Here is a 15,103-nt window from a genome sequence, read left to right as displayed (position 1 = left end):
TGGTTGTTTGTTGTTTTTCATTTTACTTACATGGGCAAGTTTGTTCTGCAGCACAAGAAGGGGTTGTCCATTATGCATGCCAATGTCAAAGAGCCTGGGCATCAGCATACTGGCCTCATTCATGTCCAGTGGTTCAACAATGGTCTCTATTTAAAACACAAATAACAATATCTTGGTTAATCCTTTTTATGTGTAATATAGAGGCTTGAACATGCTTTATTGTAATGATACTGATCTGTCTTCTCACCCTTAGTGTTCCTGAGAAAGTAGAACAGACTGGATTTCAAAAATCTCTCTGGGTATTCGTTTACCGACATATGAAGCTCAGTGTGATAGACCACTTGGACCTCAATCGTCTGAAAAGACAAAAAAACCAGAAATGCGACGTGTCCGTCGGGTCAAGATCGGGCTGAATTGGTGTAGTTTGATCCTGGCATTAGTCACACATTGTTTTCCTCTCCATCAACAAAACAATACACAAATACATGATTTCAAACACAGCTGCAATTGAAAAGCAATTAACACAAGAGGGATGGATTTAAAGTTTGATCTCACATGGCTGGGACTTTGTTCATATGTCTCCTCTGAGTCTGATGTTATCTCTGCTCCACTTTGAGTCCAGGACTTCTTGTCAGGATCTGAGGAGTCTCTATCTTTACTCCTTTCTGTGGTTATAAACGTTGTAGCTGTTAACGTTAGTTAGATACAGTCTTATTTTCGTAATGCTAGCACAATTCAAATTAGCGTTAATTGTCTTTTAGAGACAATGACGGCTAAGTTAACGTTAACCTACCTCTGACCCGAAATGTAGCTACGTTATGCTTTTAGCTAGCTAACGTTACATGAGAGGCACACCTTTGCCAACTTACCGACTGGAATTTCAACCTCTATTTCCTCCTCTCTAATAGTTTTGAAAAACAGAAGACATGATGGTGAGTCTTCCTCAGAGACAACGTTCAAAAAATGGATAATTTTCTCTTCCTCTTCTCCATCTCCCCGACTGAGTAGTTCGTCGAAACAGTTGGGACCGTCCGGTAAATTGAAACCGGCAGATACGCACTGTCGGATCCACTCCACTCGTAAATCGTCGTGGACCATATTTTTCAATTAGTGGACATTTGAAGAAATAAAAACCTTGCTTTCTGGTTATCTACATTAATGTTAGCTTGCGGTTTCCAGCGACGTTAGCTTTAACAACTATGCTGCTTATAGTTTAGCTCTGTCTTTCTCTATGACTCTGGTTTAACTGTTTGACGTTACCCTGGCAACCATCAAACGTCTCGGGCCTGGAAGGCAGCTGCTGATAGAAAGTGCGCCCCTGGCCACGGGAGCGCGCATGCATTCAACGAAGGTGGACACACATATGATGGAAAAAACAACTCAAACAAATAGAATTTATTATCAGCATGAGGATGATTTTCTTAAAAGAATTAGAACATGGAGTGTTTGTCAATAAAAAAGATTATTCTTAATATACAAATGATCAGGGTTGCATTAGAAGAAATTAACATACCCCTTTAACCAACCCATATAACAATTTAATGTTAACTACAGGCAAATCATTATTAATCAAACATCACTCAGCTCAACGAAACAGCGACTGCCACTAGTATCATCAAGATGTAACACCATATTGTTCCACTATTAAAACTTGACAAACAGGTCATGACTTTCAAAAATGTGACAGTACCTTACCCTTGTCTAAATATCTAACCCATATAAATAAAATGTTATTTCATAGAAATAACATTTTATTTCTATGATCTAACCCTTGGCAAATTGTGGTGCCAGTGAATAATCTCAATATTGCAACAATGACAACTTCTTTAACTTCCCTTTGCAAAAATCCCAATAGCAATTCCATACAATACTAACAACTTACTAATTAGCAAATACTGCTAATGCCTGATATTAGAACATCATTCAATGTTCTCCTAATAAAACTGAATACAGCCTGGCCACCATGTTGAATATGGACATAGGCTCTTTCAAAGTAAGGGTTCTTGACTAGCAGAGCTGATACAATGTGTGGAATGTTAAATTGTACAGTAAGTGTGAGACGCATAGGCAACACTGTGAATGCATGAAGTGAAAATCATATCCCATTAACATTTATCTTTATTCTGATACATTTTAAAATATAATAAATTAAAAAATAATTCTGTAAAAGTATATACATCAGTCATCACACACCTGCCCGGGCACTTCAATACTGACAAGTCAAAAGATGCTTTGCAGTAATTTTGGTACCACAAAGTAAGAACACAAGGGAAACTGTAGAATGATATTTGGTTGTACTTTCATAAGGCAGTCAGTGCAACTGGGCTCACTACCCAGTGTATGAAAACCAGATCTGCCAAAATAAAAACAAAGTGAAAAAAGTAAAAAATAATGCATTAATGTACACAACTGTGCCAAAATGAATGACAAAAATAACTAGATGAGAAGAAATGGGGGAAAACAGACATGAAGAAATAAGGATAATGTTATAATGTAATGCTATTTTATGTTATTTAATGAGCAAATCCCATGACAAGACCAAAACCAGCAATGCATTTATCATAATAAGTTTTGGCTGTGTCACCTAACCTTGGGGCCATGTATTTGCTTATTACTGTAGTGTTAAGTTATCTCATACTAAAATTGTATCTCTCTTTTAATTATTTATTCCAATTTTGGCAGATGTGGTTTTTCCATACAAGTGCAGTAAAACAAACTGATCCTGGTACAGAACACCCTGTTACATACATTTGCAATAAGAAAACATTCCTCAACAGTACACTCGGTACTGTCTGTGTTCTTGAAACTGTCGGGAGGGCAGTGTGTTTCAGTCCAAAGTGTGTGAAGCTAACCAAAGAATTTAATTACATGACATTTTTAAAAGATGACAAGAAAAATCTAAATCCCCTGAGGACTTCTCTGGAACATGTCTTTATAAGCATGGGAACCTGGTGGCTTTTTTGGCTCAATTTACCACCTAACAGTATTACCAGATAGTCCCTTCACAGTAAGCCATCATGCTGAAAGCTGGAGGGCAGCAGAGAGAAAGAAAAGGGGCAAAACTTGACTCCAGTCCCACTGTAGAATTTATTCTGAAACTCCACCCTGCGGAAGAAACAAGCAGCTTCTATGAATATAAAACATTGAGATAATCCCAAGCACAATGGTCCCATGAATGACAAGTACTTGCTCATTGTTATCAGTCTTACCAGTGCAGCCGCAGGGCATGAAGGAATGCAGACAGTCCCTCCATTACCAAGAGGATGGACACAGTGAGAACGGCAAACAGGCCAAACACAGGCACCAGGAAAAAAACCCCGAGACTGTTGTCCATTCGTAGTCCTACTCGCATCACCATGGTCCAGAGCACCTCTGATAGCTCTGTTTAAGCAGAGAAAAGCATGTGCACCATCCATTTAGGGAATTACAACAAACGGAGACTAAGCATATTTGGGCTGATCTCAGGCCTCTCATTGGTCTACATTTGTTGAAAAAAGGGGCCACAACCCTATTATTATTATTTTTTGACTATGCCTGAGTGCTGTTGGAATGTATAAAATAAGGTAACAACAGGTAAATAATGACATTTTTGAGGAAATGTATTTTGGGAGGGGGGTGGTGGTGCTTGTACAGGTTTCAAACCATCATACTCACGGGCATGTGCCAGGCTCAGAGCCCAGAGCCTTAGGTAGGAAGCTGTGTTGGAGACGCAACCCAGGCAATACTCTATAGTGTGGATGGCCTGATGAAGGAACTCATCTGCAAAGTCAAACTATCACAACAAAACAAAACAAGTCAGAATCACTGTCTGAAACCAGAAACAAGTAACAACGGTTGCTTATAAGGAAGTTTAAGATTAATGGATAACTATCCAGTTGTTTTGCTGACCTCCTCTGTCTGGCGCTCCCCGCTAGTGGAGAGATCACTGTGACTGCTGCCCTCCTCCATATCATGAGCCCTCATCAGGTAGAGCTCCTCTTCACTGTTACGCCGCACACGCTCATAACCCTTAGAACAAACAGAGAAACTACTTAAATGTGTATATTTTACAGTCAGAGAAAAAATATTTCGAAACATACGCTATTTCAGACAGTATGCAAACCTTCCCAGTCAGACATGAAGTTCAAACTCTCACCCTGTACATTCCTAGGCGGTGGCTTCCATTGTGTAACCAATAAAGGTAGACAGGTTTCCCCAGGAGTAAGACAGGCACAGAAAGAACAGCAATGACCACCAAAAATACCTGCAGGCCAGTCTGGAAGAAGCAAAACAATATTGCATTACACTGTTATGATCAGTCTCAGTGTTTTTTAAATAACTTTAGACTTAATCCTTTTAGTAAGAACAGGGACATAAGTTATAGGGTTGGAGCTTTACATTAGCTTCTCACCTGTCCCGGGTAGAGGGGCTGCACTCCATCACCCTGCATGAGGAACATGTTTATGAAGTGGATGAGGATGCTTGGAGCCAGTCTGGAGTCCTTAGCAGTGAAGACCAGCCACTTGTAGAATATCATGAACACCAGGTAGCCAAACAGACACAGCAGGAACAGGAGCTCAGGGAGAAATACCAGATATAGGCTGTGCTTCTTCCTAAAGTGCCTGTTTTCGTTGAAAAAAATAAGGCAGGCTATTAAAACTATAACATGTAAAATTAAGGCCATTAAAAAGGTAAAATAAACTACTTACAAGTAATTATAAGTGCTCAGGATGACCCCAAAGCTCATGTGTATGACACCCAATATCACTGACATCTTCATCTTATAGGAGTTCAGAAATGTAAGGCGGTTGGATGCCAAGTTCCAAATCTGTGCAACACAAAGATGACATATACTGCATTATACAATGGGTAGTATTACACAAAGCTAGCCATGTTTTGTTCATTGCTTCAGCCATGTAAGGATGGCATAATTGTTCCTGCAGGGATCTAATAATGTTATTTCGACACAACTGATTCAATAACTTCCACACTCTGTGTGAGTAACATTAGCGCTAATCAAGCAAATAACCTACTGTTAATACCGGTGCACTGATCCAATTTACTGTATCAGCAGAAGTAGAGATGCACCGATAGAACGGCCGGTGACCGGAATTGGCCGGTTTTCACGTGCTCGGCCATGACCGGTGACCGGCAGGTCAGTCTGATATATACCGATTTCATGCCGGTCAATGCTACAATTCACTGACAACATAAGTTATACGAGTTACAGTTTTCAAGGACGCACCCACAGACGCGGCAGCACAGTCTCTTTTTCCTTTCTCTCAACTTTTCCACCGTGTGTCGCGCGAACCCGCTCGCGGTGTGAAGCACGTGTCCGCGCTATTCTCGAACATGTAGGGAACCTCGTGAATTAACCTGCAACATGTCAGCTGTTTGGAAATTCTTCAGCGTGTGTGCAGAAGATAACAAGTTTGCAATATGCAACACCTGCAAGTAAAAAGTAGGGCGTGGAGGGACGACACCAAAAACCAAAATCACATTTTTTTAGTTAGATATTGGATGTGAAAAGAAGGAAATGGTTCTAACATTGCACTTTAGATTTAGGTGTGTGAATTTCCCACACCAGGAGTAAGTCATATAGTTCTGTTTTATAGTGATCCATTATCTGTTCAAAAAATTTTCTATGTTCCGTGCAAAATGTTCTATTAAAGAAAAGATAGAAAATAAATATTTGTGTGTGCTGTAAAGTGGTTAGAAAAAATTAAATCGGAATCGGCTAAAATCGGTATCGGCTGGCCTAACTCAAAGAAAATCGGAATCAGCCTAGAAAGTTGTAATCGGTGCATCTCTAAGCAGAAGACATGACTGCTCCACATTAATGGCTGTTTCGTAGTCCGTGTTGTTACTATACTAATATAATAATATTTGAACATTATGCCTATGGTATGAAAGTCTCAAATCTCATAGATAAGAACTTTTAATTACACACATAGAAGTTAATCTTTTGTTGCACACAGTGATTAATAAAGATTTTAAAATGCACTGCATCTAATCGTTAATTGGTATTAGCCAATATCCTGAGGTTGGGGGAATCAGAATGAGGAGAGAAAAGGTCCGGCTGTACGCACACAAAAATATGCTCGTGTATGTGTACGTGTGTAACTTTAAGTGTCCTGGTGACGTGTTTACTGTAATTGTGAGTATGATGTAGGCTCTTTAAAACCACCACAAAGATGAGAAGCAATAAGAAAATCCATGTATTCATGATGACTAGTCCTTTAATATTCTCAACTCACCGGGTCAATTCCCAGAGGGTATGGTCCTTTGAAAACTCCCGTAACATTTGGATCCAGAGTGAGAACACGATTCCCATGGATATCAGCATCCCTGTTAGGCACAAATAAAACCACCAGTGTGTTAAATGTAGGTCATTAGGAAACAAATATCATCTTATATATATATTTTTTTATCTTCAAACAGGTTCCCAAATAGGTTGTTCATAACATTTCTTAAAAGTAAAGAAAATACGTATGAACTATGTATGCTAAGCTGCTTTTACTGTTACAATGAAGTCCTTCTTGTCATGAAGTACTCACTTCCACACTTTGGCTTCGAACATGGCCTTCACACTCCATCCTGAACCAAAGATGTTAAGGGACTTTGAGAAACAGTCGTTATATATCAGGCCAGTGTAGATGGAGAACAGGCCCATCATCAGGATGATATAACGCCCCTCAAAGAATGTGTTCCAGATCTGCACATACACATCAAATCACTCATTATTCTTCAGACCCACTGTATGCCACACCAATGAGTATTAGGTAACCAATTGCTTTGGAGTACTCGCTTACCTCATTCCTGGTGTTTTTAAGTTTGCGGTTGTTCTCATACAGCACCATCCAGAGAGCAAACAGAGCCATGATAACTCCATGACCCAGATCCCCAAACATCACAGCAAACAGGAATGGGAAAGTGATGATTGTGAAAGGAGCTACAAATTAGAAGGAGAAAAAAAAGATTTATATACTGTATCACTTCTAAAAGATAAAACATTAAGGACATAGAGACAACAGGATATTACAATTTAGTAGTGCTGTCAGTTAAACGCGTTATTAACGGCGTTAACGCAAACCCATTTTAACGGCGTCAATTTTTTTATCGCGAGATTAACGTTCTTTTTGGCCTAACAAACTTTGTAGTTTTTTTTCACATGTTGTTGCAACAACTAGTAACGTTAGAAAAACTACAACACCACACCGGCTCTAGCTAGACCGGAAACAAAAAACAACAGGCACGCTGCACACACTTGTTTGGGCTTGCGAGCCAGCCGAAGAGTAGTAGGCTAATGTTACGTTTTGAGTGGATGGTGAGCGCGAGACGCCGAAATGGATGCCAATAAGATTCTGAATGGAAAGTTTGCTTTTAAAAAGTTGTCGAGGGGGACAGTAGTTTCACGCATACACAGCCTGTATGACATGGAGGAAGCAGCCCAACTGGGACTGCTGCAAACGCTGTCTCATTAACTGTTGATCAATGGACGTCAGTGAGTAATCACCATTATTTAGAAGTTACTGCACACTATTTTGACTATGTACATCAGCATACGGTTTTAGGACTGTGTTGTTTGTATTGTTTTTTTGACATTGTCCACCCCCTTTTCTGTCCAGGAGAATTGTTACATTCCTTATTAGAAAAAACGTAAAGGTTACAAATATCCTGCTGTGGCATCCGGTTTTTGGACCATTTTGTTTGTACTGTATAAGCAAAGTGTTAGTGTTACATCTCAGTTAGGTTAGGTACTTGGAGGAATTGTGCAATAATGACAGTTTCACACACATTTTTCTTTTGTTTACAGTAAATAAATAATAAACAATTACAAATCTTAAAGTCAAGTTCATAAAGTAACTTTCTTTGCATTCATTTGATTCCCAGTTAAGATACACTGATAAGAATGGCTTTCCATTGTTAATATGTACTTAAAAACAGTTCTGAAATGCAAAATAATAGAATTTTATTCATGTGATAAAACATGCGATTAATCGTGATTAACTATAGAAATTTGACGATTAATCGCGATTAAAAAAATGAATCGTTTGACAGCCCTACAATTTAGCAATAGCTAGACAAGGCACAAAAACAACAAAACTAAATGACAAAATGATGAGTTAGCACAAGTTGGAACAGAAAAATATACAATAAAAATCTGAAGTAAAACCAGGAAAGTTAAACGATATATAAAGTGACTATAGAAAGACATAAGAGCAGCAGTTATAATGGTGGCATAGAAATAAATGGATATATGGGTGGCATGTTCAGTTCAGGATTACATTTTGATTTCATTATGCATGCGTTATCACAGGAGGGAGAATAAAAGGATCTTAATCTTTTGTTTTTCTTCAAAGGCTGTTGTGCGACACATTCATGTTGCTGTCACATCTTTGAAAAAAGAAAATCACAGAACGACAAAGGATGCCACTCACCAGGGTTAACCTCTCTGTAACTGCCAACTCCATAGGCGTCCACAATGTTCTGGAAGCCAGAGGTAAATTTGTTGGTCCTTATCAAGGTAGGGGGAGTGTCGTTGGTGGGGATACGATTGACAAAGGAAGGGACTGTCGCTCCGCTTTTTCTCTGAAATATCAAATCAAAATGTCAGCATGTTGTCATAAACTAATTTTACCACGTCTTATTATTACTGCAAAATAGGCAGCATGTACCTCAAAAAAATGTAACAAGAAAAAGATGTTATGTAATGTGCCTTTGTGGTTCAACTGTTTTTAACATGATAAATAAACCTCTGAAGGAATGGTTATTCCTGTTAGGGCATCTTTGAATTTCTTTATCCCATATACACGCTCTTTCCTCGTCAGCCTGCAATCTGAAAGAACAGTGGCCCTTCAGTACCCTCGCCAAGTCTTGCAAAGTGTCTTTTTCTTAAACTGAACAGGAACAAAAATAAGTACTTGTGTACTTGCTTTTATGTTAACAATACTCAACGGCCCCGGTTAAATAAACAGCAAAAGAAAGCCTGCAGTGAAGCCAAAGTCGAACTAAAGCAGCTCTGTTTAAGAGTTTCCTCACCGATCCTTCTTCTAGGGCCCTCCGCAGCGTGGGAATATCATTGACAGGACACCACACCTCAGCGATCAGACACTTGTTAGTAACATCAAAACTACACAGGTTCAGAATAAAGTAGATGGCCTTCATCTTCTTGACCTGGATGACCCAGGTGTAGACGGATTCTGAGGCCTTCATCAAGACCTGTTTCAGGTAGTCATCTGTCCTATGAAGTACCTGCACACAACAAGCGATACATGATTACGCATAGAACATTTACAGAGATAAATGAACATTCACATTTTAAACAAGAACCATTTTTGAGGATTTTGTGTGTGAATAAGAAAGGCAAAGAGCAGACAGGAGAAACAATTTATAGGGATGAAAGGGATGAAAAAAAAAGCATGTATGAAAGAGAGGCACTTTCAGCTGAGGTCTCATGTTGATCATGTGCTACAGGAGGCGAGTGCAATTCTATTTTTCAGTCACAGTGGGTTAAAGCTACCAAATGATTCACTCAACTGACCCTACAGTATAACTGCCAGGACGGACACACGCAAAGAGAAAATTGGGTTCATATTTTGGAAAACAAATCAGCCATTTAATTTAGTTATTTGACCACAAAAGACTGGTTCAAATGAAACATCTTTACAGCGTGTACTGCGATTCATGGAAAACAAGATTTTCTGACAAGCTTGTTTTGGAAAATGTTGTATTCCTTGACCTATAAACCCACCACCAGGAAGAAGAAAAAAACAGGAGAGCTTATATTTTAACAGAGAGATGACAGCAAACACATTTACAAGTAAACTTTTAGTGAATGACAAACAGACACAGTGACCTTTTCCTGTCACTAATTAAACATCTGCATAATCGCATAATAGACATACTGTGTGCAGGTCCTGAATGCGAGTTCTTAGTCCTTCCACGACATCAGTCCTCTCCTCATTGCTACTGGGATAGGGATACAAGTGACAGTGGTAGCTGTGGAGGAAGAAAGTATGTTATTAAAAACTCACTACTACTAAAGCAAAAACCATGAGACAAAGTATTGTGGAATAATTACCAGTCACAGATCTTCTTCACTTTCTGACCAATTTGGTCTCCCCAGTAAGAGATCAGGAACACTACACTTTTGGTAGGCTCACCCTGCAGATAGAGCATAAGAGGAAGTTTTTTATATATCAATCAATGATAAGACCCAGATGTTCCATCAATAAAGAAATTTAAAAAAGGAGTGGCATTTTGGGCGCATATGTTTTTTTTTGAAGTGATTGTTACATCTTCTGTTCATTTCATTAAAATGAAATGAAGCTATTCTTTACCTAAACAAAACTAAAAAGTACTGGAGATTTAAAGTTAATTATTGATCTTGGAAACAGCAGCTGAACAGCACTGCTTTCTATACTGGATTTTTGAAAAGCATGACTGCCGTTGTCAACACGTTAACATTGCTTGTACATTTTCCTGATTTTCCGTCAGTGAAAGTATGTCCTGACATTCCACTAGTGATCAGTGGCAGCCCTGCATGCCTGCCTTCTGGTCAAGCAGAGGAAATGGATAAGTGGATTAGTGCTGTCCCTCTATGTGAACAGACAAGATCACAGCACTCGTTGTTTATGACAACAGCAAAAAGGACGAGAACAGACTTCACAGCTTCACCAGTGTCTTTATCAATTTCACATTATTTAACATTTACCGTTTCAGGATTTGCCTTCCTTTTTGTCATTTGCAGTTCTTTAAAATACCCAGTCATCGCCACTATTTCTTAACAAACTATACGGTGGCAACACTACACAAAAAAAAGGAAGTGACAATAATATATTTTAACAATATTTAACACCATGCACCATGTAACATCAAGAACATATGTGTTTTCTATTATGCTAAACTGCTGTTATAGAAAAAATTGTAAAATGTTGAAAATACAAACTGTGTTGGAATATTTCATATTTTACTATTATTCTAATTATATTGTCCAGAAGTAAAATACGGTTTCTTTGCAATGTCATGGCTATGAACACGGTATGAAACATGCTAAGGATATATTTTAACAGCTTATAATTCATTTTCATTGCACATTGATTTTGCCTACAAAAATTATGGAAATAGAAAATATTAGTCCCACTAAAGTACTTATCATGTGCGTGGATATAGTAGTTCAGATCCAATCAAGTATTTCTCAGATGGGGCCCAAAGTGTGTTAAATAAACTTTGTACCAGTATGTACTTTATGCAAATGTTTTTTCTGTCTTCCCTGTTGACATTTGTATTTCTCATTGTCATGCAAAGAAGACATACTGTAGCAAAAGTCATAAATAGTGGACAAAGTTAACTTTGAAAAAACCTACCGTGTCAGGATCTTCCAAATACTCCTCGACTTCAGCGTAGCTGAGGATGGTGTAGCCTTTACAAACTCTCCAAAGCATCCGCTCGAAGGCCTCAATCTTCGTCCTCTGAATAAGCCCAGAAATGAAACTGCAAGAGAATAAGGAGAACATTCACAAACAGCCTAACGCATGTGCTTACTAGAGTACACACACTTTTAGACTTCCTGTTTGTATGTGTACTGTTTGTATAGTGCGCATGCATGTCAAAAGACTAATGGGAGACAGAGAGGGCACAGAAAATGAGAATAAAAGTGCAACTTGCCTCATATTCAACTTTCTTCAAATGTGTAGCAACAGCAGCTGTGTGTACCCATTTACTTTTTCCTCATTATATTATTGTGAATTGAAAATCAAAGGATATCACAATTTCATTTTAAAAATGTCATGACATTTGTGAAAACTGGTAAACTGTGACAAACAAAGTGCCCACTTCCAACTCAACAATAAATCAAAAAAATTAATTAAATGAATGAATTAAATTCCAAGTTGAAACGATAACAAACGTAATGTTGATATGGTTGGCAAAATCTCATCCCTCACCCCAGTTTGGCTCCTAGCCTCTGCATGCTGCTGTAGTCCATCAGTGTGTCTTTTTCTAGGAAAGGAAACTCCTCATACTGGACTTGTAGGGGCTCTCGCTAAAAGTAAAGACAAGATGCAAGGAAAGTAAAGAAGAGAATCAAAATAAAATCAAAGACCAGATTCTAATTGCCATATCGTAAAAAAAAAAAATGTGTGTGTAAAGAATCCAGCTACATGACAGAATGACACACTAACCTCCGACGTTTTCTGAACAAAGTTGCGGGTGGTGCGCAGCATGTGTGTGTACTCGGTCAGCTCCAGCAGATTCCTCTGCAGCTTCTCTTTATTCCTGGTGACTTCACCTAACTCCACTTCTAGCCTCTGCAGCTGTTCCTGTGAACACACACACATATACACCCAATGATAATGGACATAAGAGCAATAATAATTATGATGGTAACACATACTAGAGCAGAACAATGTAAGATTCAGTGTTCTACATACAGTAGAGAAAGTACTTCACTACATTCATTTAGTTGCAGTGGCATTAACTCAACACTGATGTTTACGCTCTCCAGGAAAAATGCCCAAATCATATAGATAAGCAAGTAACTAACCATTATAGCCATGGCGTGCTTGGGTAGAGGGGCCACTGGGTTAACATCTCCTTCTGGCAGTGAAATATCTGCTTTCTTGACCTCTCTCAGAAGGTATCCTGTTAAAAATAAACAGCAATCTTTAAAGGACACAAAAAGACAGTTTTTAAATGTTTCAAAGTCTGACAGTGTGTTACTCTCTTCTCTTAATCTAATAATAATTTGAGAACGGCATTTCATTCACCAAAATCTACAACCAGCTGACATGTCTCATGACTGTAGGGTCACTGGCTCTCAATTCAATTCAATGAGAAGGTTTTCTGTGGCTTCTTGTACTCCTGCTTTGCTTCTACAGTCCCATCACAGCCTGTCCTAATCATGTCTGTCCTGCTCAAAGCTTGACTACAACTTAAACTCAATGAAGAGATAGATAGGGTTATTGCCATACTGTATATTAAAGATCAATATATCCTTACCAAGGATCCTCTCCATCTCTTCACACTTTTTGATCTCATTGACATGTTTTCGTTGGAATGCGTTAACACTGGGATTGAGCTGAAACAAGACATGAATGATGAAGAATCTTGAAACATACCAATATCTTCAGGACAAACCACCATATACCATACAGGAAGTACCTGTACGGACCTCTTTACAGCAGCATTTTTACAACAGCTATGATCTATGGGACATCCTTTTGTAAGTTACAAGATAAATGGCAACGTCTGCTTTCATATGAAGTAAAAGCTAATGACAAATGTTATAGAATCTCCGACAAACACACAGGTACAGTTAGATGCTTGTACTTTGTCGAGTCCTTTCGATGTTTTGCAAACTATGCTGTAACTTTCAAAGCGAGACATTACTGTGTTTCAGGAGATCAAAATCGTTTTTGGGGCACTTACGTCTCTGAACTCCACAAGCCCCAGTTCTCCAAGTTCATTGATGCAGTCGTATGCTGACCCAGACTGCAGAAACAGTTGGGCCAGACACATCTCTTCACCTCTGAGCAGAGAGCACATTTTGACAGTTCGCTCGGATATTTACCTGCTAACGTAAAGCCGACGTGCTAGTATTAGCAAGCTAACTACTGAGGTTTCTGTGAACTATAGCACTATAGCACTGCGATTAGTCAAGTTTTTCATGTTTTTGGCTACGGTGATAATACAATAACGTTATTTGATTTGCATGACGCTAACTTTAGATAGATATCGCTACAACAGAGGCTGTTCCTGTTAACGTTAGCTAACGTTAATGGCTAGCCGGCGCGCTGTGTTGTTAATTCTTGGATGAAAAACTTGTTTGGTCAAAGTTGAATCTGAAATTGTGAGGCAACCGGTATAAAGACCGCTGACGTTACATATCCAAAGATGTAGTCACGACTCTTCTCATAGTTTGTGAAGTTTTTAGCAGACGTCCGCTTGCCATGTCCATAACTCCACGTCACGCCACACTGTTGAATACAATCAACTTCCACAGCAGTGAATGTACCTTTGACCAATCACCACCACCCTCAGGAGTCTGCGCACTACACATTTACTGTCAACCATGACTTAACTGTCTGAAGGGGAATGTAAACTATAGACTATTAACAGTCAATAATGTTGACACATGCAGGGTACACTAAGTCTGAGTTGGTAAAAAGGTATGTAAACCACTTGGTGAAAGTAATACTGAACTAGTGAATGATTATCTCATGGGGGACAATATTTAGTGAATAATTATATAATGGGCGATGGTATTTGTAATTAATAGTGGTGTGCGATACTGCAAAATTTGGTATTGATCCGATGCCAAGTAAATACAGGGCCAGTATCACCGATACGATACATATACTTTTTAATAATTAAGGTGGATTCATCATCAAATTGCTAAATCTGAATGAATTTTCATGACCTGATTTGGATTATTAATAAATTAAAACCCAGGACAGAATATTCATATGCTTGTATAAATTTGTTGTGTTAACACTGTATTTTACACCCTTTTTTACAAATTATACAGCTTGCCGTTGTTTCATTTTGGGCCTGAAAATATAGCCATACAGCGCTCCTATTCCTCTCTGCCATTCTTCTGCTCGATCTCGATCTCATTACACTGGTATACCAATGTTTGTATCGATATTGGATCGATCCGCCCACCACTAGTAATTAACCACACAATGATTGTATATTCTGCAAATATTATTCAGATACTCTGCAAGAATAAACCCTTATTAACATGGCTGGATTAACCTTTTACGGGCACGGTACACATTTTTGAAGGCCCAGGTTGTAATTGTAATTAGAAGGCACTAAGACATGTAAAAAAAAGATGCAAATGAGGGGGAACAAGGAGACAAGACAAATGCGATGCATCTTAGTCTTCGGAAAAATAGAACCAATAGCATGATGAGCTGGATGAAATATTGAGTATTCCATACATTGAGGTCAGAGGCAGTAAAGGCATCTAGAGGCAGCAGCAGCTTTGTTATGTTTGGTGTTTTTTGCATAACATTGAAACAAGATTGTGCTTGTGGGTGGATGATGACCCCTTGGGGTAACATCTAAAATTGTACGATTGCACGGAGAGGACTAGCCACTTTTCAAACCTAGCAAT

At 38.7% G+C, this 15,103-nt stretch overlaps 2 protein-coding genes across 2 annotated transcripts in view; both read right to left on the bottom strand.

Annotated features, from left to right (window-relative positions):
- Positions 1–1,223, bottom strand: part of dnah10 (dynein axonemal heavy chain 10) — a 28,574-nt gene extending 27,351 nt beyond the window's left edge. The window contains exons 1-4 of the mRNA XM_078250723.1: positions 870–1,223; positions 556–665; positions 248–356; positions 31–146 (exon numbers count right to left, since the gene is read on the bottom strand). Of these exons, the coding sequence (XP_078106849.1) occupies positions 31–146; positions 248–356; positions 556–665; positions 870–1,098 (564 nt within the window). The 5' untranslated portion in view covers positions 1,099–1,223. The remainder of the gene's footprint in view (positions 1–30; positions 147–247; positions 357–555; positions 666–869) is intronic.
- Positions 1,224–1,380: 157 nt separating this feature from the next.
- On the bottom strand, positions 1,381–13,971 carry atp6v0a2b (ATPase H+ transporting V0 subunit a2b). The gene is made up of 20 exons (XM_078250721.1): positions 13,411–13,971; positions 12,982–13,060; positions 12,527–12,624; positions 12,165–12,302; positions 11,928–12,025; positions 11,349–11,475; positions 10,064–10,146; positions 9,888–9,981; positions 9,022–9,234; positions 8,421–8,571; positions 6,792–6,931; positions 6,537–6,694; positions 6,237–6,327; positions 4,689–4,807; positions 4,391–4,601; positions 4,136–4,255; positions 3,889–4,008; positions 3,655–3,772; positions 3,210–3,381; positions 1,381–3,105 (listed from the first exon to the last, which is right to left on the bottom strand). Exons 1-20 carry the CDS (start codon positions 13,525–13,527, stop codon positions 3,003–3,005), a joined length of 2,550 nt encoding a protein of 849 aa, XP_078106847.1. The 5' UTR covers positions 13,528–13,971; the 3' UTR covers positions 1,381–3,002.
- Positions 13,972–15,103: the final 1,132 nt, after the last annotated feature.

This window comes from Sander vitreus, chromosome 5 (assembly GCF_031162955.1).
Source record: "Sander vitreus isolate 19-12246 chromosome 5, sanVit1, whole genome shotgun sequence".
In the NCBI taxonomy this organism is placed as follows: Eukaryota; Metazoa; Chordata; class Actinopteri; order Perciformes; family Percidae; genus Sander; species Sander vitreus.
This window is presented reverse-complemented; position numbering and strand designations above follow the sequence as displayed.